The 26,034-nt window shown below is 46.4% G+C and overlaps 1 protein-coding gene across 4 annotated transcripts in view; it reads right to left on the bottom strand.

Moving 5' to 3' along the window:
• Nucleotides 1–5,607: 5,607 nt before the first annotated feature.
• The window catches only part of PRRX1 (paired related homeobox 1), an 84,528-nt gene continuing 64,101 nt past the window's right edge, over nt 5,608–26,034 (bottom strand). For 3 of the 4 annotated variants that reach the window (XM_045026340.1, XM_045026342.1, XM_045026341.1), the window contains exons 3-5: nt 19,486–19,661; nt 16,571–16,752; nt 5,608–6,485 (exon numbers count right to left, since the gene is read on the bottom strand). In XM_045026340.1, the coding sequence (XP_044882275.1) occupies nt 6,347–6,485; nt 16,571–16,752; nt 19,486–19,661 (497 nt within the window). In that variant the 3' untranslated portion in view covers nt 5,608–6,346. Of the gene's footprint in view, nt 6,486–14,169; nt 14,239–16,570; nt 16,753–19,485; nt 19,662–26,034 lie in introns of all 4 variants that reach the window. The other variant, XM_045026343.1, reaches the window with a different exon arrangement.

Here is a 26,034-nt window from a genome sequence, read left to right as displayed (position 1 = left end):
CCAGAGGGTGACTCACCCTGACTTCCTTAGGCTCCTCCAGAGGGTGCTCCCCTTGTTCCTCCCTCCAGGGGCTCCCCCTCTACTGACTTCCCAGCTCTGTTTAAGTAGCGCTCACCTGCTGCACCACCACAGCTGGGGTCAGTCTTTCTAACTAAGCCTCATCACACCTGGCTAGGGTCATTAATTAGCCCTTACTTTGCCAGCTCCTCAGTGAGGCTGAGGGCTAGCTGCTAAGTCAGGGGCAAGGCTGAGCACTGCTTGCCTCCAAGGGCTGGCCAGCCCATGACAAGATGCTTCCTACATCGACAGAAGGCGTTTTTTCTGTTGATGACGTTCATCCACCCCTCCAAGAGGTGGTAGCTAGGTTGACAGAAGTTCTTCTATTGAACTAACGATGTCTACACCATGGGTTAGGCATGACATTTTTCACAGCCCTAACCAACGTTGATAGGTCAATCTAGTTTTGAAATGTAGACCAGGCCTCAGTCTCCAGGAGCAGACCCTGGAAAGAAAAGTGACATTGGGCTCTGGTTTGACTGCCACTCTTCCGGTGCCTTACCCCTGGTGCTCTCTCCAGACTAGCGCAGCAGACACAAATGCATGACAACAAATGGAAAGGGAGGCAGGGGCTCCATTTATTTAAAATGATCATTTCTATTCTAGTGCAAACATAGTATATTTTACATCACAAAGCAGGACATAATTTACAGAATATATTTCCACAAGATCTCAAAACCCCTCAGTGGTGTTTGCTCCAGTCCATCATCTTCACAGTGTTTTTATTCCCCCCACCTCCCCCACCCCCACACTTAAAATTTCATACAGTCCACCACCACCTTGTTTCTGGACAGACCAATGGTGGAGAGTTGCTCATCAATATTTGTCCATGAGGGTCAGGGGATATGTCTCATGAACATGTTCTACCATATGGGTCCCCAAACTTTATGATACCAAAAGTTAACTAGGTAGCATCTAAGAAGCCCAGAAACAATGTACCTGGAACTTCTACTAAAGCTGTGGAGAGTTTCATGCCTTCACAATCAGGCCCCTGATCTGCATGTATATTGATACAGTTTTATAACATACAGAATAAACATGTGTGATCACACTATTGCGCTTTTGCTGGGTAGATGAATAGAAAATTGCTTGTTGGTTGAAATCATCCACACTGAAAACCTGCAGTTGATCAGCTTTGTCCGTGGACTATATTTACAAAAGCTAGTGGGTGCTGAGTGCATTTTTGGATGTGGTGGTTTTGTGTCTGGCCCTTGTCAGGATACTCCCACTCTGACCTGGTGGAAGTTTACCAATGGGAGGGTGAGAATCCAGCAGACGGGATGACTTCACCAAAAATAAAATCACCACCACCTAAATAATAAGGCAAAACCTGGAGACATTTCTATGGTTCCACTGCTGCATATACTTATACATATGCATAAATTTATTGACATGTAGTGAATGTGATTACTGTCATGAGTGAAGTTAAGCATGTGCATAAGTGTTTGCAGGATCAGGCCTTAGTTAAGTCTGGTATTTACAGGCAAATCTCAGTTTAAGAGTCAACAATTCAGGGAACACAAATTGGGCAACTTTGGTCCCGGGAGTTTGCACATTTGTCCTTTCTGAGCTGTTTTCCCACCAGCATAAAAAATGGATTCCTTTACTGAGACTCAAGGTGATTTCTGCCTGCAGAAGATGCCTCGTGGTGTATCAAAAAGTGGAGAAGGGCTAGGGTACCACAAAAATGCAGCATTCATTGATGGAAAACTTTGGCCCAGATTCTCAGCTAGCATCTGTCCTCCAGTGACTTCATCAAAGCCAGGCCAATACACATACACTGAAGATATGGTTCCTGATTTTAATTCAGATGTGAGTCCCCTCCCCCAAGCTCTGCTTGGCACAGGACTGGGTGAGTGGAAAGTACCCCAAGTATCAATTTAAAAGCTGAGAAAGAAAGGAAAGTGGAAGCTCTTTGCACCATTTCCTAGAAGTCTGCTATGGTGATTGGACCTCTCCACACAACGTCTGATCTCAAGAGTTCTGTGAAGATGAACCATCACCCTTCTTAACCCCAACACAGAAACACAGTTATCCGAAAGGATAAATTTCTCTCTGCTGGGAAAATGCAGCTTTGAATTCATAGTTTAAGACACCACATAGTATTTTGTGCTGAGCTATTTCCTTTCATCTGAACATCTCCATAAATGAAGCCTCACAACACTCCTGTGAGGTAGGTAAGTACTAGTCACTCCATATTGCAGAGTAGGAGAGCCAGGCACAAGAGAGGCGAAATAACTTGGTCAATGTCACGCAGTGAGTCAGCAGCAGACACAGCAGCACAGCCTGGGAGTCATGACTCCTAGTGCCCTGCTAGATAATACAATGCACCTCAGAAAACTGGAGATAATATTAAATGCTTTCCAATATTTATACTTTCTTGTAAATTTATTCCTATCCCCTTCAAGGATGTATCTGTAGTTTGGTGCTGGAAAGAGTGGATAATTAAAGGGTGTCTTTGTCCTTGCACATATCTATATCCCATTGGTTGTGTCTACACTAACATTTTTCCTTTAAATTTCTCCCTATTGCACTACCATCGACTGATGGTAACAGCAGACAGAGGTTGAGTGTAGACCAATCACAGTCATTTGGGGGGGATAGCTCAGTGGTTTGAGCAATGGCCTGCTAAACCCAGCGTTGTGAGTTAAATCCTTGAGGGGGCCACTTTGGGGCAAAATCAGTTTTTGGTCCTGCTAGTGAAAGCAGGGGCTGGACTTGATGACCTTTCAGGGTCCCTTCCAGTTCTATGAGATAGGTATATCTCCATATATTTTAACTACTGTGTTGCCTCAGTCTGCTCTGAGGGCTATGCACCACAGTGGTTTGAACACCAGTAGTTGTCGATTGCTGTGCCACCGGCAGAACGGCACTTTTGGTAGTGTAACAAGAGTGTCATCCCCCAGGTAACTAAAAATCATGAGTCAGCCACCCCCAATAAATCATAAGATCAACTTAAAAATAATAGTTCATAGAAATGTAAAACTGGAAGGGACTCCAAGAGGTCATCTGGTTTGTCCCTCACCCTGCACTTGAGGGCATTGGGTCCTGTAAATATTGAGTCATTTTTCTTTACTGTCTAACTTTTGAGTCGTTAGGTGACACTTATCAGAGGGGTAGCTGTGTTAGTCTGGATCTGTAAAAGCAGCAAAGAGTTCTGTGGCACCTTATAGACTAACAAACGTATTGGAGCATGAGCTTTCGTGGGTGAATACCCACTTCGTCAGATGCGTTGACTATTTTCCACTACATGCATCCGACGAAGTGGGTATTCACCCACGAAAGCTCATGCTCCAATATGTTTGTTAGTCTACAAGGTGCCACAGATCTCTTTGCTGCTTTTAGGTGACGCTTGGGTCACACTGTCTCGCTTTTCTTCACAACCACAAGGGTTAGAATTTTGGGGGCGTGCAGTAGGGGGATGCTAAATGAAAGCTGAGATTTTCTTGCAATCATGCAACTCCAGGACCTGTGGCTTTAGGAACCCCACCAAATATCCCAAGAAAATCATGAGGGTCAGCAACCTTGATGCAATGGTGGGAAGTTTGAAGTGGAATGCTGGTGCCGACTAGGCACTGGCTGGCTGTATTATGACATCTTCATGCCATGCACAGAACTCTAAGGGACATCCGCAACTGCATGTGACCCTGCCAGCTAGAGCTCAGAAGCTAAGCAGAGTTAGATAGAGAACTAGAGGGGTGGGCCAATCTGCTTAAAAAGTTGATCTGTTTTGAAGGGCAAATTCTACTCAAGTCGGAGGGAGGGAAGGCAAGTCTATCTGTCCGGCATGGCATGTGGACTCCTAAATGGACCGGCCTGTAAGGTTGGGCAGCACAGTTGCACCCTGGTGTTGGTGACTCAGCAGAAGGCGCTCATCCCTTGGATTCAGTCCTGAATGAATCCACGCCAGAGCGCACAGACACGCCGTCTTTTAGATACAACCAAAATCCCGGCTGCATGGGGGATGCATGCTCATCACCTCATACAAATCAGCCCAGCACTGCAGTCAGTGGAGCGACACCCGTTTAGACCAGCAGAGGATCTGGCCCTTGGTTCATATGCTTTTTGCAAGTGTTAAGCCCGATGCTCGGGCTAAATTCTAATTTATATTCTGCCTACGTAACATCTCACCTTCATTTTAAATGGTTGTGCCTGGTTTTAGAATGGTGGGGCCTATTGCCAGACCAAAGCCATATTCCAGCCAAAAGGTGCCTGTTTCAACACCTAGATATAGATCTATGGTAGTGTTTGGGAAATGCTCTGTGTATATATAATCATCAGATCAGTGCCCAATGCTTACTCACATCGAGTAATACCTTGAACAGTCCATTGACTTCAGTGGGGCCATTCAAGGAGCAAAGTTCTACTCAGCGTGAGCAGTGGTCTCAGCACCTGGCCCTCAATGGCTCTACTTCTGTGCGTAAGTGCTACTTGGCGTGAGAAAGGCTGGCAGGAGCAGGCCCTCTGATTTCACTCAGGAGTACTCCCACTGGCAGCAGTAAAAGCACAAGGGGATCATCTTTCCCTCAGGATGTATGGACGGGGGGGAAATTTTCCAGGCACACATCCAAGACAGCTTCATAATATCAGAGGGGTAGCCGTGTTAGTCTGGATCTGTAAAAGCAGCAAAGAATCCTGTGGCACCTTATTAACTAACAGACGTTTTGGAGCATGAGCTTTCGTGGGTGAATACCCACTTCGTTGGATGCATGTAGTGGAAAATAGTCAACGCATCTGACGAAGTGGGTATTCACCCACGAAAGCCCATGCTCCAAAACATCTGTTAGTCTATAAGGTGCCACAGGATTCTTTGCAGCTTCATAATGTTGTCCCTCCTCTCTCTATACCCACACAGTGTGGGGGGAAGTACAGAAGGGGATCTGATAGGAATCTCATCCCTATCTGAGTCTCAGAAGGGGGAGGACATTTCAGGGGAAAAAGCACTGCTGGCCCCTGCTGTTTTACCTTGGTGTGTAATCCCTTCATGGTGGGAGAATCCCCTCTATCGCTTGGCACCGCACCCAGTGGATGGTCCTGTGTCTTCGGTGAATTTCCCAAGATCTGACTGGATCTGAAGTGCTGGAGGGCCAGAGTCCTCACTTCTCTGCAGGAGCAAACCTTACTCACTCCATAAAGGGAACTTCACAATATTTCTTCCCCCAGAGCCACGTCGGATGGGTTTTCCCATAGGAAGAGATGATCTAGCCCTGAATATTGACCTCCTGATTTGGATCAACTGGATCCTGAGTTTTGCCTGACTAAAGACATGGGGATTTGGCCGACAGCTTGTAATGTGCTGTGGCCTTCTGTGAGATGAAATGTTCTAAGTGTAAGCTATTTATTATTGCTATGATTGAGGGCAGCATACGACCATAAATGGGAATCTGGCACTCTGATATGTATCTGTCTCTATAGGAACTTGGCTGGAGCACACACATACTGAACGTTTGCAATGTATTTTTATTTTGTTTAATAAAAAACACCAACCAAGCTTGTATGTATATCTTATATATATAAATATATACAGTATATATAAAACAAATGCGTTTGGACAACACCTTTACCTGTGGCACAAAACATAAGGCATAGAAAGAAGCGTAAGGCAAAGTCCTAATCTTTGAGCTCCCGAGCAATCTCCCCCATGCAGACACGCACTCTAGCTTGAGAAGGATTTTCTCTTCTTTGGCTTTTCAAAGAGGCTGGGCCAGAAATAATCAGAAAGAGGCGAATAAGTTCTAAACTCAAGATGGGTGTGAATGAAACGATGAACATTCCAGGCAACTGGATGAGAGGAACCCACCGTGTTGCTCATAAAGCCTCCTCAGAGGCTAATGATAATGACTTTGCAGCTGCAGCCTTGGTCTGGAGCGATGGAAGGAGACTTCGATCTCATCCAGATACAATGGAGAGGGCTTTGGCTTCGGAATTCCCTTTTCTAGAGTGAACTGGGGCATAGGAGGTGAGGGACCCAGTGCTGAACCTCAGGAAAGTCTAGGGGAGAAGTTCAAAGGTTGGATTGATAGGGTTTCTTTTGCAGTCACGTATAAAATAAACAAGGATGGAATTGTCCTTAACTGAAGAAGCTCATAGTATACTGAGCAGAAGCGATAAACCTGACACAAAGTGGTGGCATTATCCCACAATGAAAGAGGAACATCATAACTAATTTGCAGTTCATTTTTCTCCTGCTTTTGTCCCAATAGTCAGTTCAGGGTTTACTTTTTCAGCATGAGCAAACTGCTAAGCAGGACAGGTGTCATTTTGCTTTACTTTTTCTTTGAGACAGTGTTTAATTGACTGTCGGTACTTGGTTCCTCTGTAAACTATATTCCTTTGCTTTCAGTCTCAGGTTGGCAATGCTGTTGGCCATGTTCATGCCCTGGGCAGGGCTAGCATTGGTACACGTAGCAGAATAAGTAGCCATGGCGCTGTTGGGGTGGAGAGAAGAGGAAAAAAGAAAGAAAAACAAAATCAGAATCCAGCTGCAAATCAGGGCTGCACTGAACTCGGGAAACAGTCGCTAGATGAGTGGGTGCTGACATGGGCATACATCATGATGTATAATGTTTCAGTTACTGGGTGCAACATTCCTTACCATGACTGGACATTTTAGTAATTTCTCTTTTAGCGCACTGATGGGTCACCCTATCTAACGACATGTCCCAGACTACAGGCTGATCCAAAGCCAGCTGAAGTCAAAGGATTATGAACCAGGCCCACAACAACCAAAGTACATGAGAATGTACTACAAATAGTCACCAGATGCAAAGCTCACATATGGAGCCAACCTTTGTGAAAGTTCAGGGGTGCTCAGGTCCGAGGTCCTGGCTCTGGAATATACTGGAAGGAACACGCCTGCATTAGCAGGAAGATAGACTAGACACAGCCCTTTTCCACCTCTGATTTCTATGGTTGGAGATTCTTTCTAATGGCAAGTCTACCTTGGGAAAAATTGGGGGTTTACTACAGGTAAGGGAGCAAAGGTTTTGCCAGTGTGTTGCACATATTCCAAGTTGCTGGTGATATTTCTAAGTGGCTGCACAAGTCAGAGCTGTACCCTTAGAATTTTACATGCAGTTCAGTTATATTTGCTGCTTGAGACAGAAACTTTCAGATGATCCAGAACGGACCCTGTCATAAACAGATAGTTAAGGGTTAAAGTCTCTTTTACCTGTAAAGGGTTAACAAGCTCAGTAACCTAATGAACACCTGACCAGAGGACCAATCAAGGGACAGGATAATTTCAAATCTCTGTGGAGGGAAGCCTTTGTCTGTGTCCTTTGTTTTGGACTGAGTCTCTTTTTGGATTTAAGAGAGGCCAGTCATATCCTTCAAGTTCTCCAAGTTTCCTGAAATAGCCTCTTCTATTCAATATAGTGAGTATTAGTTAAAAAGGCGGATTAGTCTTTTGAGTTACTTTCTGTATTTGCAATTGTGTGTTTTGCTCAAGGAATATCTTTATTTCTGTTGCTGTTACTTTGCTTTTACTGAGAAAGAAAGGGGGAGGGAGAAATCTCTCCAGGTTTATAAGTTAGACCCTGTGTATTGTTCCATCCTGGTAATACAGAGATAGCGTACTTTTTTTCCCCTTTCTTTAATAAAATCTTTTCTTTTTTAGAACTTGATTGATTTCTTCCCTTGTTTGGATTTTCAGGGGAAGGGGAGGGGGAAAAAGTGAATCCCTCTTTGTTTGATTCAAGGAGTTTGAATCAAGGTCTCTCTCCTAAACACTAGGAGAGGGGAGGAGGGAAATGGATTATTTCCCTTTGTGTTGAGATTCAAGGTGTTTGGATCTGTGTTCCCCAGGGGAAGTTTTTGGGGGAACAGGGAGTTTTGTCAGACACTTAAAACTTGACTGGTGGCAGCGAGAACCAGATCTAAACTAGGATTTTAGTTTAGAGGAGTCCATGCAGGTCCCCATCTTGTGAACGCTAAAGTTCAAAGTGGGGAATAAACCTATGACAGACCCTATTCCAGGCCAAGCAGCTACCAGACACATTTCACAGGAAAATAAACTCAGGAAAGTCCATTTTGCCACAAAGACCCAGATGGACCGTGCCGCCACTTCCTGTATGGAATGGCAAGCAGTTTTCTGTCACTTGTGTCCCAGCCAAGTTTTGTCAGTCACTAGCATTCATTGTTACATCACCTGAGTGGCCTGGCCAAGGAGCGAAAACTGAGCTTTGTACCAAACGCCATCAAGAAACAGAAAGAACAGATCATGAACACTTGCATTTCTCGCTGCCCAGCCTAGAAACGGGCACGGTAGCAGTGCCATGCCTTAGCTTTAGGGAACACCATCTCCTAGAATACAGGAATTATTTGACTCAGCACATCCATTCAGACATTTGTTTTCTAAATACTTCCTTTGTACTTTTGGTGGGGCTGTGGGCAGGGGCAGCTCTATGTTTTTTGCCACCCCAAGCACGGCAGTCAGGCGGCTTTCGGCAGCGCGGGTCCACTGGTAATGTGGATTCGGCGGCATGCCTGCGGGAGATCCGCCGGTGCTGCGCCATCGGCATCCCCACCGCTGAATTGCCGCTGAAGCCATGGGACCAGCGGACCTCCCACAGGCGAGCCGCCAAAGGCTGCCTGACTGCTGCCCTCACAGCGACCGGCAGTCCTCCTCCCGTGATTTGCCACCCCAGGCATGCGCTTGGCGTGCTGGTGCCTGGAGCCGCCCCTGGCTGTGGGATAAGATGGACTTTTATCACCGGATAAAACCTCAGCAGCATTCCTATTGGGACACTTTACTCCCATGGCCCTGCTCCATTTTCTCTGTTGTCCCTTTTCCTGTTTAACGGCTGATCGGTAATTGTGAACATGGATGTGGCATATCCCTTTGCAGCCACTGTACGGCTGTAACCTGAGATGTCTAGCACCGATTGGAGAACAAATGCACAAGGTGTTACAGAGTGTGACAGTAGCTGCCACTAAGCATCACTGGACAGCACATACATGATCTAACAGTCATCTCTAATAAGGCCCAATTCAAAACCTACTGTAATCAAGAGGATTCCAAACTGTCTTTATTAGAAATGCTCAAACTGCTTTCGACTCATATTAACTTTGTGGATGGGAAAGATATCCAGCCTGACGCAGGGAAATAATGTGGGGAAGAGGTCAAAACAGCATTAAGGATGAACAGCTTTGAATAAAATACAAACCCACCTGCACCTTTGTCCTGTATTGTAAATTTAAACCTTCAACCCTGAAGCTTTCCTGAGGCTCAATAATGTTTGGTTAAATTTATTATTAATATTTATTGGTATTGTGGTAACGCCAAAGAACTGCAGTCATGGACCAGGACACCATTGTGCTAGGTGCTGTACAAACACAGAACAAAAGGATGGTCTGTGTCCCACAGGGCTTGCAATCTAAGGGTATACCTACACTCCTCAAGCCAACATACCCAAGTTAGCTTGAATCTGGCTAGCTCGGGTCCCAGAACAGGGAAGCTGTGGCAGCATGGACTATCCCTGGAAGTGATTACCCCGGGTTCCAGGCAGGATCAGATAGCCCACGCTGCTGCAGCGTATCTGATCCTGCCTGGAACCTGGAGTAATCACTTCCAGGACTAGTTCGTGCTGCCACAGCTTCACTGCTCCAATACCTGAGCTAGCCAAATTAAGGCAGACTCGGATACATCAGCTCAAGCTGCAGTCGTATCCCATGATTGCAGTCTAGACATTTCAGGAACAACAAGTATGGGTCATTCAGATAAAAGCTCAATCTGAACTGGGGAACTTGCAATGATTGCCCGATGCTGATTTAAAGACCCCGAGGAAATAAAGTGCACTGAATGAGTGACACAAGTTTTAAAAGAATCCCAATAGTTTGACAGGCTACATTTCTCATGTGTACTGCAGACAATTGAGAAGTATCAGGAAATCAATTCGGTTTGGGATTTTGTCAAGGCTGATCCCAGTTTTCTGTGATTTTTAGCTGTATCTAAATATTGTAATGTAATTCATGCTAATAGGCTGGGATACACCCCTGCTAGGGAGACCAGATGCCCCTTTTTATAGGGACAGTCCCGATATTTAGGGCATTTTCTTCTATAAGCACCTATTACCCCCAACCCCTGTCCCAATTTTTCACACTTGCTGTCTGGTCACCCTAACCCCTGCGCAAAAGGCCATGCACCACTTACATCCTTAAAATACATTTTATATTGAGACTTAAGTGGTGTCTGGGCCTGGGGATGGGTGCAAACCTGGTGGGCGGGTAGGGGGGAGCAGTGTAGGAAGGCCTAGCATCCCTGCAATGGAAATATGCTGGGAGCTCTGCTCCCATGTAAACTTGTGTACAGCTGGGGGAGTGATGGAGGGGACCTGCAGAAGCTGGAGTGGCACCCAGGCTTGGGCTGGGGAGCAGAGAGTGGGATCTGGAGGGTCTGGAATGGGCCCAGGAGCAGATAGGATCCCCCAGGATCCTTCTTCCCAGCCTGGAGCCAACTGCCATCCCTCCTACCCCATGTTGAGTCTCAATATCTCCCCTTTCTCTGTCCTACCCTTCTGCCCTGCACCCCAGCCCACCTGATCCTTGTGCTGGCTCTCTGCATAGAAGTGAATGTCATCCTCAAAGTTTTGAAAGCCCTCTAGTGGTCATTTTTATTATAGTACTTCTTACTACAGGAAAGAGCCTGTTGCTGGGTTGTACTTGTCTCTCGTCTTGTCTTATACATTGATTGTAAGATGTATGGAACCATATTTTCATTATACTGGTATACAGCACCCAGCACAATGGGGCCCAGATCTTTTACTGGGTCCTGGAGGAGTTACCACAATACAGATAGTGAATAATAATTACACGACCCAGAATCCCAAACAGGAAGAGTCTGCTTGGAGAATGGAAAAATACTGTAGCGTTTAGTAGCACAACTCAAGGTTTCTGTTTTTCATTCAGTTAAAAATCCCAACTTCATATGCACAACTATATGACAGATCTGGCGAAATTTCATCTCCCCTCACCAGGAAATGGCTAGACATAAATCCTGAATAGATGCCAGTTCAATGGGTTTTGGGCATCTAATTCCTTTAAACTCCTTTGAAAAGCTCCATCTACACAACCGCAGCACAGCAACGGTGCTACAGCAGTGCCACTGGACCGTAGATGCTTCCTACATCAACAGAAGGGTTTTTCCCATCGATGTAGATAATCCACCTCTCTGAGATGTGGAAGCTAAGTTGACAGAAGAATTCTAAAATCAGCTTTGCTGCACCTACCATGTGGGTTGGGGGCCATGAAATTTTTCACAGCCCTGAGCGACGTAGCTAGATTGACATAAGTTTTAGGTGTAGGCCAGGCCTCAGCCTTTTTGTTACAGTGGCTCCTGGTAGAGGCTGGTTTGGCTTCAGTGCTAACCGTCCTGTCTACACCATGAATTATAATAAACAGGTGGTCAAAGGTCTCTCAACAATAACTTGGGATAGGAGAATTTGAGGGGAGACTAAATTTTCCACTCTAGACACATTCTACCTCAACAGCAGTCATTATACAAAAGAACAAACACCTGTCAGGGATGGACTAGGTATACTTGATCTTGCCTCAGCATAGGGGTCCGGACTAGATGACCTCTCACGGTCCCTTCCAGCGATACATTTCTATGATTCTGTAAAATGCAGCACAGAGCTGTGTGAATAACCAATTTGTCGGTTCACCGGCAAGTCAAAAACCAAAAAATATATATATAAAAAAATAAATTAAAATTTCATTTTGAGTCTACCCAAAACCATTTTTCAAAAATTTCAGAAAATTGAAAAGTAAAAGAAAAAAAAAGTTTCCTTCAACCCGAAATGAAATGTTTCGTTTCAGTTTCAAGCATTTTCAATTGTTTTTTCATTAAATGAAAGGAAATTTTGAAGCAAAAAGTTGTTTCAAGATAAAAAAAATCAATTTGGGGGTAATATTTTGTTAGGGTTTTTTCCAGCCAAAACAACTCACTGAATTTGCAAAATATTTTGATGTTGCCATATCTGCATTCTTCACCGAAAAAAAGATTCATCTGAAATTCACAAGCTCTAATGCTGCAGGGCTCTACAATGGTCCCAAACACAACAGCTAACAACAATGTCCTTGCAGCATCTTGGCCCATTACTGTAGAATACTAGGATAGTCATGCTAAGAGGTTATTATAAAACTTGGGACCCTGGGGCTGGATCTCTCTTTCACTTACTTATATTGTACTATAGCGACTCCAGCCCAGTAAACTACTTCATAGTCTGCTTCATAGTTTGTGCAACTCTATTCCAGTGAATTTCTTAATCCACTCCAGAATATGACTAGCAACTGACTGAATTTTGAGGGGTGCAGAGAACAGAGTACACACAGGAGAGCAATTTGCCTATAAAAGATCAATAGTTTAAATACTCCCACTGCTGTCTTCTTTTGGTTCCAAAATAGGAATGTTACATTTAACTCCCACCAACATTAATAAGCTTTGTTTGCATACATTGTAAAATGGTGCCAAGAGGCCAGGACACAGAATTTGAAGCAAAGACCAACTTAGTTCTAATTTTGACTCTGCTACTGTGTTTCTCTGAGGCCTTGGCCAAGTCATTTGATTCCAGTGGGGCCAAAATACTTTTAAGGATCTGGCCCTTAATCTCTCTGCTTCACTTTGCCTGTCTCCTAAATGGGAATAATACATCCCTAGCTAACAGGAGTGCTGTGAGACGGGGTGAGCTAATGGTTGCAAACCACCTCAAAGTTCAGCGATATGTGGTGTGGTTAAGCACAATGAAGTTTATAAGCTCCTGGGTCTTCCCTTTCTCCATTATAGGATGGCACAAGAGTTGACAGCAGCCCATTAACCTATTTTTCAGAATAGAATAGAAACAAGGGTATTTAAAACTCAATCGGGTGTTTCCAAGACCCACTGAAGTAATTGCACACGTGCATCTTTCCTGCATCTCCCAATAGCAAGGCAGCTCTGGCAGAGATGCTGGGAGGGGGGGCTAGGTGATGAGAGTTTTTTCCTCCCAGAAGAAAGCCCCCTATAGGGCTTTCTTGTGATCATGCCAGCCTCTGTCTCATGGGCTCTGCTGCTGGTGAAGGGCAGGGCGGTGTGGGAAGGAAGCCGTTAGCCCTTAGCACGCCTACCTCGGGGAAAGCAAATCATCTTTGTGGATCTCCCATCTTTGCTCGCCTTACATCTGCCCATGGCCACTGCCTGCAGGTGTGAGCAGCAGAGACCACAGGTTTCCCCTGCTCTGCCATCCTGCCTTGGGCCTGTACTCCACCCAGCAGAGCTCTAGCACCTGCAGAAGGGATGGCCCCAGAGCACAAGGCATAGCTCTGTGTTCTGCGGGACTCTGTGCTAACTAAGACACCTGGGCTTCAGTAGCCCAAGTAGCCCGCAGAGGGGCTTGTCGCTGGGGGCGCAGAGAAGGGGAAGATCAGTGATCGGGGGTGGGCAGGTTGGAACAGGGCTGCTTGTCTTTGAAAGATGAACTTGGGAGTCCAGCTCTCCATGTCACAGCAAACTAGGGGGTCACAGCAGGAAGCTGGAGGATGTAGGGGTGTGCTGGGAGTGGGTGCTGACAGAGCTGGACCCCAAAATCACTGAGCACTCTGTAGGCCACATGCTTGCCATGTATTTCTGGGCCAGCCATAAGACTTTGTGTACACACTGCAACCCTGAAGGGGAGAGGGCAGCCCTATGAACTGTGACCCTGAAAGGAAAGGGGTCTCCCTATCAACTGTCATATGGTGGGAGGGGGAACCTCTATGAGTTGACTCAGTGTAGGGGAACCCTTATAAACAATGGCCTGTAAAGGACAGAACACCCCTAAACACTGTGACCTAGAGGGGGGAGCACACCCATCCACACGGACCTGGAGCAGCATGGGGCACCCCTCTAAACACTGCATCTGGCCTAGGCCCACCCACCTAATCCATGAGCCTGACAGTTTCCTCCTGCTGCCGTCCCTTCTGTGCTCACTGCCAGGGCCTGGCATGGCTCGCGTTTGAGCCCACTTCAGTCCCTCCTCTCTACAGCAGCCCAGACCAGCCTAGCCAGCTGGCAGTCTCCTCCTTGCCTTTCCAGTGACCGTGCTGCCTCCGCCCCATACAGCCCATACAGAATGCCCCCTGCCCCCTGGAAGTTACCTTTGCAGTGTCTTCTAGAATCCATTATGAAGCCCCTCGTGTAAACAACATCTTGGGAGGGACGAGGATCTATTTTTAAAAGTGTGAGAGGTAGAAATGAGCCACGTGAGTTCAACAGATCCCTGTTACCGTGACCATAACAGCTATAGGGGGTGGGAAGGGAGCGGCCATCTGCACTCATCTCTCCTGGACCGTCTCACCACCCCACTCCTCCCCAGCAAGCAACACTGCGGGCAAAGCCCCCAAGCCAGGATGCATGCTGGGAGCTAACCCCCATGGGAAGGGGCTTTGCCAGCCAGGCAGGTAAACACGAGAGGGCAAGGCCTGGCCCCAGTGTACAGGGCAAAAAAGTGGGTTCATTGAGTTCATCTAGTGTCATGACCAGACCACACTCCTTGTCTGTACAGAGGGGGCGTCCTAACTCCCTCTTTATTCTAACGTGAGGTTGTGGTGTGGACGTGGTTGAGGACCACTGAGCAAAGGTACCATCATACAGGGGATGCCACGTGGTGAGTGATTGTTTGTTGCATGAGTGCTGCGAGGAATAGGCCTGATTGACTTTGGGCAGCAGAGACCTTTGATCGGGTGCGGCTCTCTAAGGCCAGCACAGGGGATGTGGCTTAGCTGGGCTGACATTGAGCTGTGACAGGATGGAGCAACGGCCAAGAGTCTCAGGCCTTTCATTTAAGTTCAAGCCAGTGCTAAAAACATCCACCAGCCACCTACCCCTCCCCACAAGCCAGCACAACCTGAGTTCCCTCCATCCCCCAGAGAGCAGGCCCCAGCTGGCTGGGGACTGCCCAGAGAAGGGAGGCGAGGGCTGTGAATTGTATGAAGCGCAAATGCTAAGGAGATTTTTCCCTTTCTGATTTTACACTGGCAGCATTTCTCATGGCCCAGTAGCTCCCAGAACATGCTATCAGGCCGGCTTCCACTCATGGAGAGGAACGCCCGCCTCTGCTCCTTTTAGCAATGTATTTATCACTTCCTCCCTCCGCCGCTCCAGAAAGCTCCCTCTGCTATGTGGTTCAGCGGAGAGGGAAGCTGGGCCCCTGTTTTGCTACCCTGTTTGTGTATTTCCAATATTGGCAAGTCACCTTGGGTGTGAGTGGGAGCAACCAGACCTACCAGAGCAACCACGTCAGTGCCAGGAAAAACACTTTCCATGGCAGCAATGAACCTCGCCCGCTCACGTTTTCCCCTTGGCTTAGTCTTGTCCTAGTTAAAATAAAAGACCTGAGACTTTGAGAACTCGCCGGCTTGCAAGCCCCAGAACTGAGCAGGTTCAGGCTGGTGCTCTGGGGCCCAACAGCTGAGTCTTGTTGTCTCCTTACCCAGCCCTGCCCCTGTGCCCTAGAGCTGACCAGACAATGCTGGGACGACCCAGCTGAGCCTATTGCTAGATCAGGGTACGGGAAGTTCCTGGAACTTTCCCAACCTGCCTAGAGATGGAAGAGTCACGTCAGTTCTTGGCCTCTCTGCTGAGACTGCCAACAACAAGTTAATGCCTGTGCACTAGGAACAAGAGAGAGGAACCACTCACTAATCTCATATTTGCCACCAGAAAGCGACTTCTTTCAGAGACTGGTGCCACACCTGCGTTCAAACAAGCATCCCCCAGAGGAAAGACTCGGCATTCCCTCTCCACTCCTGCCAGCCACCCCAGGGCACAACGGTTCTAGTTTTTTAACAACAAAAGTGGCCAGGTCCTTAAAGAGCTCAACAAAGGCTACTATTGTATCAGCATCCCCTTACCAACGTGGGTGTTCTTGTGGTGACCCCATTTAATCTATTCTAGATGCTGTATTTCAAATGAAACAAGCCAGAAATTAGTCGCATTAAATTTGATTCTTTATTTAAGCAAGCTCACAAAATATAACGGCTCCGCCTTTCCCTTCTCCCTCCATTCTTTCTTTAAGCTGTCTGAACTGCATAAAGGGGCCACAAAGAGACAAGAAACAGCCCCCTAGAGAATCTCTGTTGCAAGGGGGTTTCTTGCCTGGCACAAGGCTGACATAAATGTTCTATGCTAGCCCCACTTGCAGCCCCAGGCATAGGGGATGTGTTGAGGATGGGCCAGGGCAGGAGAGGTTTGGCCAGAATGCTATGTGCTCCAGCTGTGCAATGCCTAGAGGGTGTTGTTACAAGCCAGTGCAACTTAGAGCAGTGCTGGGGCTGCTCTAAATTGTGCCAGGAAGCCTCACAGGTCAGAATTAGGGAGGCACAAAGGTGACTTAAAGCCTGGGTGTGGGAAAGGAGCAACAGGAAATCTGGCCCAAGATATGGCTCTCACAGGGTGCTCCCCGGTGAGCGTCACTGTCAGATGAAGAAGGAGCTCTGAAGGTGATGGCTGAACAAGGCCAGAGGAGGCTGATCACCTAGAGATGGGATATGCATTCACCTGTAAGGCGAGGCTGTTCCCCAGGAGAGATAGTCAGTGGGTCTTGGAGCTGGGCGAGGTACTATGGGCTGCTCCACCGCAGTCACGTCCCCTGAATAGGATTTGAGAAGGGAGGCATTCTTGTTGGCCAGCATGGCTCTCTCGTTCCTGCGGAACTTTGCTCTTCGGTTCTGAAACCACACCTAGAAGGAGGGGGAAAGACAGGCAGGCCAGAGATTATAACCTGATCCATTGATGTTCTGCTACTCTCCCTGCATTATTAGATACTCGGGGGCCCAGGCACCCTGGTGTGATGGTGGCCTGGAGAGCCAGAACCCTGTTGTGAGGAAAGGACCAGCAGTGGACTGATGCACTGTGTTTGCAGGAGGAGCTTCCATTACGCCTGAGCAGCTAATCATCTTCCCTACCCAAGGTGAAGCAGCAGCATGTGGGGGGTCATGTACTTCCAAGCTGGGACCCACAGGAGAGATGCTCATGAGCTGGACCTCTCCTGCTTCTGGATATTCCAGAACCCAGGATGATGCTGGTGGCCTCATGTCTCCACCCCAGTGCCTGAGCACCAAGAATCCTCTCAGTGAAGATGCAGATGTCCTGTCTGGCCTTTAAGATCACGGCTGCTCTGGGAGAGGCTGCTGGCTGCTTGAACCTCATTCCTGAATGAGGGGGATTCTTGGGAAGCTGCTGCTGGTCCATTGCCCTGAGCTGTAGAAGCGGCTGCTTTTATGTTAGGATTTGCCCTGCTGTCCTAATGCATGGTGATCCCTTCCCCTGACTATGCCTGGTACTCATGCCCTGCCCTAAAATACAACACACCTACCTTTGCTGCTAGCCCATGCATGCACACACATATGTATGCGCACACACAAACACTCACGCACGTGTGTGCAAGTTATTCAGCTTAGTACAGGGGTACTAGGTGAATTTGAATGGCCTGTGTGGTGCAGGACGTCAGACTAGATGATCTAACAGTCCCTTCTGGCTTTAAACTCTGAATCTATCAATGAACAAATATACGCACATGCACACAGGTGTTCTCTCTCTCACACACGCACGCGTGCACACATCCAGAAGCTCTTCCCCTTCAGTCCAAGAACCATCAGAATTTAAAAGGCTAATTTCATTCATTCCCTGACCCGTCCCACTCTTGCGCTCTCAAACTGCTCAAGGGCTTTACTCTCACCCTCCACACATCTTGGGGAAATCCTGCTCGGCTAAACTAGCAATGTAAGAACAAGAGAGAGTTTATGCTGTTATAACTCTGGTGACAACTGATGTGAACAGAGGTTTGGGAGGTGGACTGTTCCCTGCAATGCCACTCTAGGCCTGGATACTCACTGGGCAGTGGGTGCATCCATTCTGGTTAAATAAATCTAACTCAACCCTTCATCAGAACCTCTGGTGGAACCCAAGTCTCCTGGCACTTGGATAAGGCTGTGAGCAATTTGTTTCCTTGTAACTTTCAGTTTCATACAGCTCTGTGTTTCTGGGCTCTGGCAAGGATTAAGAAAGGTCACTCACAGGGTGTTTCCAGCCTGAGCAGAAGCAGGAAGCCTTGGCAACCCCATGAAGAACCCTATCCTTTGCTGCTTTTATCTATCCTATTGTGATTCCCTACCTGATCTTGAAATCTCTTGAGGTTCAGAACAAGTCAAGGGGATCTTTAGGTCTGATGCGGACCATTAGTGGCACTCTGGTGGTGTGATGAGACTCCTTGGGTGCACAAAGCTGGCATAACCAGCTCTCTCTGCCTCCCTCTCTGCAGGACCTCTAAGCAACGGCACATGGTTAGACTGATGCTGCACTCCATCAGCTCCCATCCAACATAATAGCCCTTTGGGGCCTGTTACTGCTGCCACAAGTCCTGAGGCTGCTTCATCTTGCACAGGGGCACAAGGGGGGTTCAAACCCACCTTTGCTTGCCATACTGGGTCTACACGGAGTGCACCTTAGCAAGACCAGAAGGCTAAAGCCATGATGCACAACTCAACTTTGGGATCTGACCCGAAAGTTTCAACCTTTTGAGGTTTCCCTCATCATGATCCAGAACCTTCTTCTCTACCCCCCAAAATAGCATACATTTGCCACCATAATTAAATATTGGGTGTAATGCCTCCATAGGAAACTCAGTCTACAGTGTATAACCCATACAGATCACTTTGGAGAAGGCTTGGCATTTTTGCCTGTGTCGTCAATCTGATTACATAAATAGACATCACTTCCAAACCCCTGCCGAGTTGTCTCTGATTGCTAAAGCAGATAAGATCTGCAGTTGTGTTTCTTTCATGGCACATTTCCTACAGAATTTAGTGAATTCTTTCCCTGCTATAGAATTCCATAATCTGTCTGAAAAATTCTACAGGGTGAAATTCTCTATTAAATTCTTTGGATTTTTCAGATAGATTTGGGGGCAGGGACTGAGGATGAAATTTTCAAGAGTACCTAAGTGACATAGAAGCTCCCATTTTCAAAAGTAACATGCACCCAGGAGCCTAAATCCCATTGACTTTAAGTGAGACTTTTGAAAATAGGCTTCTAAGTCACTTCTGAAAATTTTGGCCCTTGTCTTTGTATGGATTTGTACAACACCTAACGCAATGGGGCCTTGATCCCAATCTGGGGTTCTGGGGCTCTACTGTGATAAAATTATTGTTATTGTCCTGTTTGATTTCTAGAAAACCCTAATGTTTCACCTATTAAATATGATAGAGCTTTTCAGAAGGATCTCTATGGCATTTAGTTGTTTGAGAGCTTTAATGACAGTAAGATCTATATTCTTGTAATGATTTTAAGGCCCATGTTCTTTAACAATCCTCTATCTCTGCAGCCATCCTGCTGGCTGAGTGAATGCTAAAGCCATGGCTTGCTGACAGTACTTGGATGAGATGGGCAGAAGATTGACTTCTGGCATTACTTACCTGAACTCTGGCTTCAGTGAGGTTGACTCTGCGTGCAAGGTCTTCTCGTACAAAGGCATCTGGGTAATGTGTCCTCTCAAAGACTCTCTCCAATGCCTGGAGCTGACTGCTGTTGAAGGTGGTCCTGTTTCTTCTCTGCTTTCTTTTCTTCTTCTCTTCTGAGTTCAGCTGATCATCTAGAATGGGAGAGAATCAGACAGGTGAAATGCTGGAACTAGATTACTCATATTTCTAAAGCATCAGCATTTACTTTTTTTTTCTTTTTCTTTTTTTTAAACACACCTAATTTAGATCTCTGCATCATTTGGATGAGAGATAAAAACCAAGATCCTGGACACTTGGATCAAAGTTGAGACACACATTTTTCATAGATTAATATAAATTAATACATTTGGAGACCAGAATAGACCATCCTTATCATCTAGTCTGACCACCTCTGGAACACTGGCCAGAGAACTTCCCCCAGTGATTCTTGTATCAAAACCCATAACTTCTGGCTAAGCTAGAACAGACCTTTTAAAAAGAGATTCAACATCGATTTTGGAAGTCTGGGCCTATGGCTTCAGGTCCCCTTCTTCACCTATTTGTCCCCTTTCTTGAAGCTGTCTTTCTAATACAAATGTTTCCCTCTGTTCCACATTGCAGAGGGGAACAAACCGATGAAAACCTTCCAAAGTTTGGATAGGAAACGTGGAGGGAAGTGGAGACTAGACTGAATGCTTCCCTCTGCCCAGTGCTGATAGAAGCCCTTCTGCGCAGACAACTTAATGCAAAAAGAGGGTCAGAGCCTCATCTGGTATACACTGGCATAGCTCCACTGAAGTCAATGGACCACATCCCCATCTTGTGTAAATCAGCAAATCTTCACTGAAATCAATTTTAGGAAAAGAAAATAGGAACTCTGGATCTATTCAGCTTGGGGAGCTCACCATCAGTGTGTAGAGCCCTTGATACAGAGAAATTACGCTGCTACAGCAGATGTCCAAGGTCCATCAGGTCTGGACTGGGATTCCTCAAAGCCCTTTAAACTCCACATGATTTAGAAGGAGCCTCCTTGACTGGCCATCTTCTTCTGCTCCAAAGCTTTGCCAGTGAGACCTACCATAAATAACGGCCGCTGCATATTCCCCCTCCTCCATCCCTTTATGGCCAGAGGTGATTGGTTCACATGGCTGAGCAAAGGACCAGCTGTACTAGCACCACTCATGTCAAGCACCTACCCTGTTGCACTGAAGCCAGAGCACAAGTATTGAACTGAGGATTTAGCACCACCAAGATAAAAACCATGCTCACTGCATTAATAGAGAAATGCAATGACAATCCTATTCCCACGTGCATAATTGACCCATTGTTCTGCCACAATGCAGCTAGTCATGGGCATGCCCAGCCTCTGCTGTTTTGTGAAATTGACCTAGATCTGGATGAACAATTCACCACCAAATTATTTATTGATTTAGTCCCTTGTTGTGAACTGTCCACAGACGGGTGGCAATTTTTACATATTTGTTTGCTCGTCAGCATTGTTGGATGAGTTCTAAGCATGAACCAATTTCAGCTTAGGCTTTGTTCACAAAATGTCTGCTGCCAGTATGCATTGTTCCCGAGTCACTGGTTGCCCTACGTGATTAGTCACCTAACTAACATGGTTAGGTTTCCATTTTCCCCAGTTTGGAAGAGCCACACTTTATAAACATGAAGACTTCTTGAAGAACTCATTGATTGGTTGCTTCTTTCAGGAAAGCACTGGAAGATCATTATTATCCTGCTCACCAGATTCCAATGCAAACCAGTGCAAAGGCATCCCAGGCAAAGGTGGAGTTTGGTTCCTCCCATTACTCCCTGCTCCACCTTATGCAAACTAGCTTGCTCGGCAAACTGTCCTTCCCTTTGCTCCCTCATTACTTCTTCCATAACAGCATCACTGTTCCTGCTTTGTCAGAGAGTACAGGGCCCTTTAGTTCCACCAGAACCCTTAGCATTTGATGCAGTAATGTGGCGGTGTGGCTCCAGATGTCCCCCAAAGCATTTAGGGAGCTATATGTTTATATACTGGGTAGTCAAACCTTTGGCCAGCTAGGTAGGGAACTATCCAAGATGCTGGAGCAATAAGACCATGTAAAACATGGCCTGAGATGCCTTCCTCTTCTCAGTGGCTTTGTTTCTGCTGAACTGGTCATAACAAAAACACTGGGGAGTTATTTTCTCCTCTTTATGTCGCTCATTGGCCTTATAATGAGGCTTACGTCCACCATGCAATAGGATTGATTCTTTGCCTATTTACACTGGTTTTATACCAAGGGAACTTCACTAATGTCAGTAGAGTTGCACCTGCATGAACATGGTGTCCCGGAGTAGAGAATCAGACCTGTAATAGTTTGACACAGATGCTTCCTGTAATCTGTACCATGCCTGGCTTCATATTATTCAACTCTAAGGGTAACTCTACACTGAAAAAAACAAAACAAAAACTGGCAGCAGCGAGCCGCAGAGCCCAGGTCAACTGATTTGGCTCATGAGGTTCCCACTACAGCGTTAAAACCAGCAGTGTAGACATTCCTGCTCCGGCTAAAGCCCCAGCTCTGAGAAGCCACCCCCTTGCTGGGTTTCAGAGCCTGGGCTCCAACCTGGGTGGGAATGTCTACACTGATGTTTTTAGCCCCGTTGTGTGAGTCCCGCAACACACAGTCAGCTGACCTGGGCTCTGAGACTTGTTGCTGTGGGCTTTTTCCTCCCCAGTGTAGACGTATCCTATGCTGGAACTTTCAGAGATGTCTATGGGAGTTTGGCACCCAACTGCCATGGAATTCCAAAGGGAATTGAGCTCCTAATTGAACAGGTGTATTAATAACAACAATTTGCACTGACAGCATCTTCTCTCTGAGGAGCTCAAACATGCATGAACAGTTTCACAGCACCTCTGTCTGTCAGGTCAGCATATGTTTCCATGCAATGTAGGGGAAAGCGAGAGCGAGGAAAAGATCTGGGTCCAGCAAAGCACTTAAGCATCAGCATGTGTTTAACTTTAAGCATGCGAATAGTCCCACTGAAATCAATGGGTCTGCTCATGTGATTAAAGTTAAGCATCTACTTAAGTATGTTGCTGGATTGGGACCTTAACATTCTTAAATATAACAGACCAGATCTTTGGCTAATGTATATCAGTGTGGACCCATTGAAGTCGAAGGAGATACATCAGCTACATCCATCTAGGGATCTGGCCCAATAGATTTAGAATAAAATAAAGCATTGTGAAGTAGCCCTGCCTTGCCTCTCCCATAGCGATACTGCCTTCTCCCTAGTGTCCCTGGGAAAGGATGCAGTCCCAAAACAGGAAAGTTTTTATTAAGAAAATGAAATCCAAAATGCGTTGTTTTTCTGAGCACCCATTTGGGATACTTTTCGCTGTCCATCTGGTAACAGTTACTGCACCTGAACACCTAAAGTCCATACAATTGGGAACAAAGGGACATTCCACTTAAATTAAAAAGCAGTTTTCAGATTCCAAAAGGTTTACAGCTCCCATATCTTCTCTCCTCAATAGACAGCCAATCCCTGGACAGATTCCTTTCCAGTCTGGGAATGCCTGGATACAAACATGCCCCTGATTTCCTTGTATTTGAGAGGAAGTGTTTGGAGATTAGTTTTAAACAGGAGTTTTGAATCTTTAAGCCAAGATGGAAAGGCAGAAATGTGTTTGAAAAGCAAGTGTGTTTAGGAATTTTGGAGCATTAAAGTATGGCCACACGTGGTAACAGCGGGTCATCCTGATCAGGCTACAGGAAGATGAGTGAGGGAGAGAGTGGGACACAATTTAATTAATACTTGTGCTGAGTGTAGTGTTGGCATTTCTGGTTATGCTTTTCATGGGTTTATTTCAGACAGTGATGGGGTTGATATATGAAGGAGATGATGCTTTACTGCCTTCCACTTTGTGTAGTCACCGAAACCTGTGCAGAAGGAGAGAACTCACTCAGTGATGTGAGGGGACAGTTCTGACAGGGTAGCATTTTACACTAAGAGCACACAGCGCAAGGCAGGGGAGAATCAGTCTCACAGTGTTTCAGTTCCTTGGACAGTGGAAACACTGCAAGACCAGCTGCTGTGGTTTGTGGGCCCCACAAATGGTTCCTGGAGGCATTAAAAAAATCCATGAAAATGGTAAGTGCCAATACAAAGTTAGAGATTTGGCTTTTGAGGGAGGTGTCCACTTACGGCTTCCTCTGGAATCCAAATGAATGTCTCTATTAATACAGGGTCAGCGGAGGATAAGAGGATCAGATCAGGGAGTCTTTCCATTGACTTCAGTGGGCACTGGATTGGGCCTGAAGTAAGGGCAATGGAACAGAAGCATAAACTCCACAGAGGAACCCTAGTACAACACTGACAAAAGATGGGCAACCCTCATAAGGGCTGAAGGTTCAGTGTAAGTCATCTGTGAAGGGTCAGGTTGTTTTTTTTCCCCAGTATGTCTGTGGGAACCAGGCAGCTGTTTCCAGTCAGCGGCACTGTGGATAGGTGGTTGGGTCAATGTTCAAATAATACCACCTCACTCTTCAAGTGGAAAACCCAAGTGCCTGGGGCCTGAGCTGGACTGTTTTGTGTAGGGAGTTTGGGAAGGATTCTGAACCCCACCCTGCTGAACCACATGTGTTGTGTGATTCCCCACCCCATCCCCCGAACCTGGCCCGAGTTGTTATGATTTTGGCAGGCATAGCTTCACCACAACTTCATGGCGTTTGGATCACAACATCCATTGGGTTACATTGCTGCAAACATCATCACATTGTGCTGATGGCCCAGAATGTCCTGTGCTTTAAGCACCCAGAAGAGGGAGGGTTCTGAGTTTGAGCTCAGATTCTAGCTCATTGCCCTTTATGACCAGAATCTGGGGTTTGCTAACTCCTAGGGATGGAGGAACAATAAAAGGGATCCAAATCCACACATACTTCAGCCTAGCATCTCTGCCACCCGAGGATCTCTCTCTCCATACACCCCAGATGGACTCTGGTCTTCTTTCCTCCTCTTAGTGCTTGATCTTCCTCCTAGAGTGGAACAGCTCAGTTCAGCATACCAAGGGGCCTGTTCTGCTATCTGTTACCCTACCTCCGACTCATTGCTCCATCTGGGACCCTACGAACTAGAGAAGTGCATTACAGGCTTTTCACTTTCCTTTGAAGAACCAATTTTTGGCCAGTGCTGGAGGCAGGATACAGAATTAGATGGCCCATTGGTCCAATGCCAAAAAGCAGATTGTTTGTTCCTGTGATACCATAGTGAATGGACACCTTATTTCTATCTTGGTTGGTCATTTCTAGACACAATGGACCTGTTTTTCTCCAACTTATAGGAGTTTTACATTAGTGTGCCTTCATTGACTTTAGTGGAAATATTCCCAATTTACACCAGCATAGAGAGGAGAAATCACTGGTTTCTCTTAATATTCATGGGAATATGGGTTAGCTAGAAACATGGCTAAAATTAAATTAGTACAGATCCTAGTGGGGGGACTTCTTACACTAGGTCAGCTCTTATACCGCGCTTCTCATCATAAATCTCAAAGTGCTTTACAAAGGAGTGTCAGTGTCATTATCCCCATTTTACAGATGGGGAAACTGAGGCATGGAGGTGACATGACCTGCCAAAGCTCACCCAGCAGGCCAGTGGCAGAGCTGGGAATGGAACCCACCCAGGTCTCCTGCATGCCAGTCCAGGACTCTATCCACCAAGCACACTGCCTCTCTTAATCAGATTCAAGAGTATCTAAGGGGGGGGTCACAAATCAGAGCCCAAACTGTGTATACACCAGTTCTAAGATGCTAAACATAATGATTTTAATGGGAGTTAGGCCCTTAAATATCTTGAAGAGCTGGATCATTGCTTTCTCATCTCCCAAACATTTCTCAGAAGGAAGCTAGCTCCTAAGGGCTCTCTTGGGGTTTCATACCTCATCTTCTGAAACATCTGGTACTGGCCACTATCAGAAACAGGATGTAGGACTAGGTAGACAGTGGGTCTGATCCAGTCTGGCAATTGCTACATTCCTGTGTGACTGTTACACACGAGGAGCCACGAGCTCAGTGCTGTGGGGATGGGAGAACAAAGGAGATGGCCTGAAAAATGCCAAAGAATAAATGTGCATCCTGCCAACAGCCCCAAAAGCACCATCACAATTTGCTTGGTTCTTCCTGGCATGAAGGGAGATGCCAGTGATTCACAGCTCACGCCTAACAGACGGGATCCAAAAAACAAAAGGTCAATAAAAGGTGACTTGGTGCACGCACTGAATGGAAAATTATGAGCAATCGTTATATTCCAGTGACTCATGTGAAGGTCACCCCTGGCCAATTCACCTCTGCCATCAATTGGCATGGAGCGTGGACATTACTCACCCTATTACGGGAAGTATCTGGACACAGATTGCTAGGCAGCTAAGCCCAGTGGTGGTTTTCCTTGACCACAGGCTTGGGTTAATTACAGGGACAGAGACGACCAGAGAGTGTAGCCACACAACTCCCAGTAACGTCAATGAGCGGCTAAATCATCTCTTAG

Source organism: Mauremys mutica, chromosome 8 (assembly GCF_020497125.1).
Source record: "Mauremys mutica isolate MM-2020 ecotype Southern chromosome 8, ASM2049712v1, whole genome shotgun sequence".
NCBI lineage: Eukaryota > Metazoa > Chordata > Testudines > Geoemydidae > Mauremys > Mauremys mutica.
Note: the sequence above shows the minus strand (reverse complement) of the source record. Positions and strands in the feature narration are given on the sequence as shown.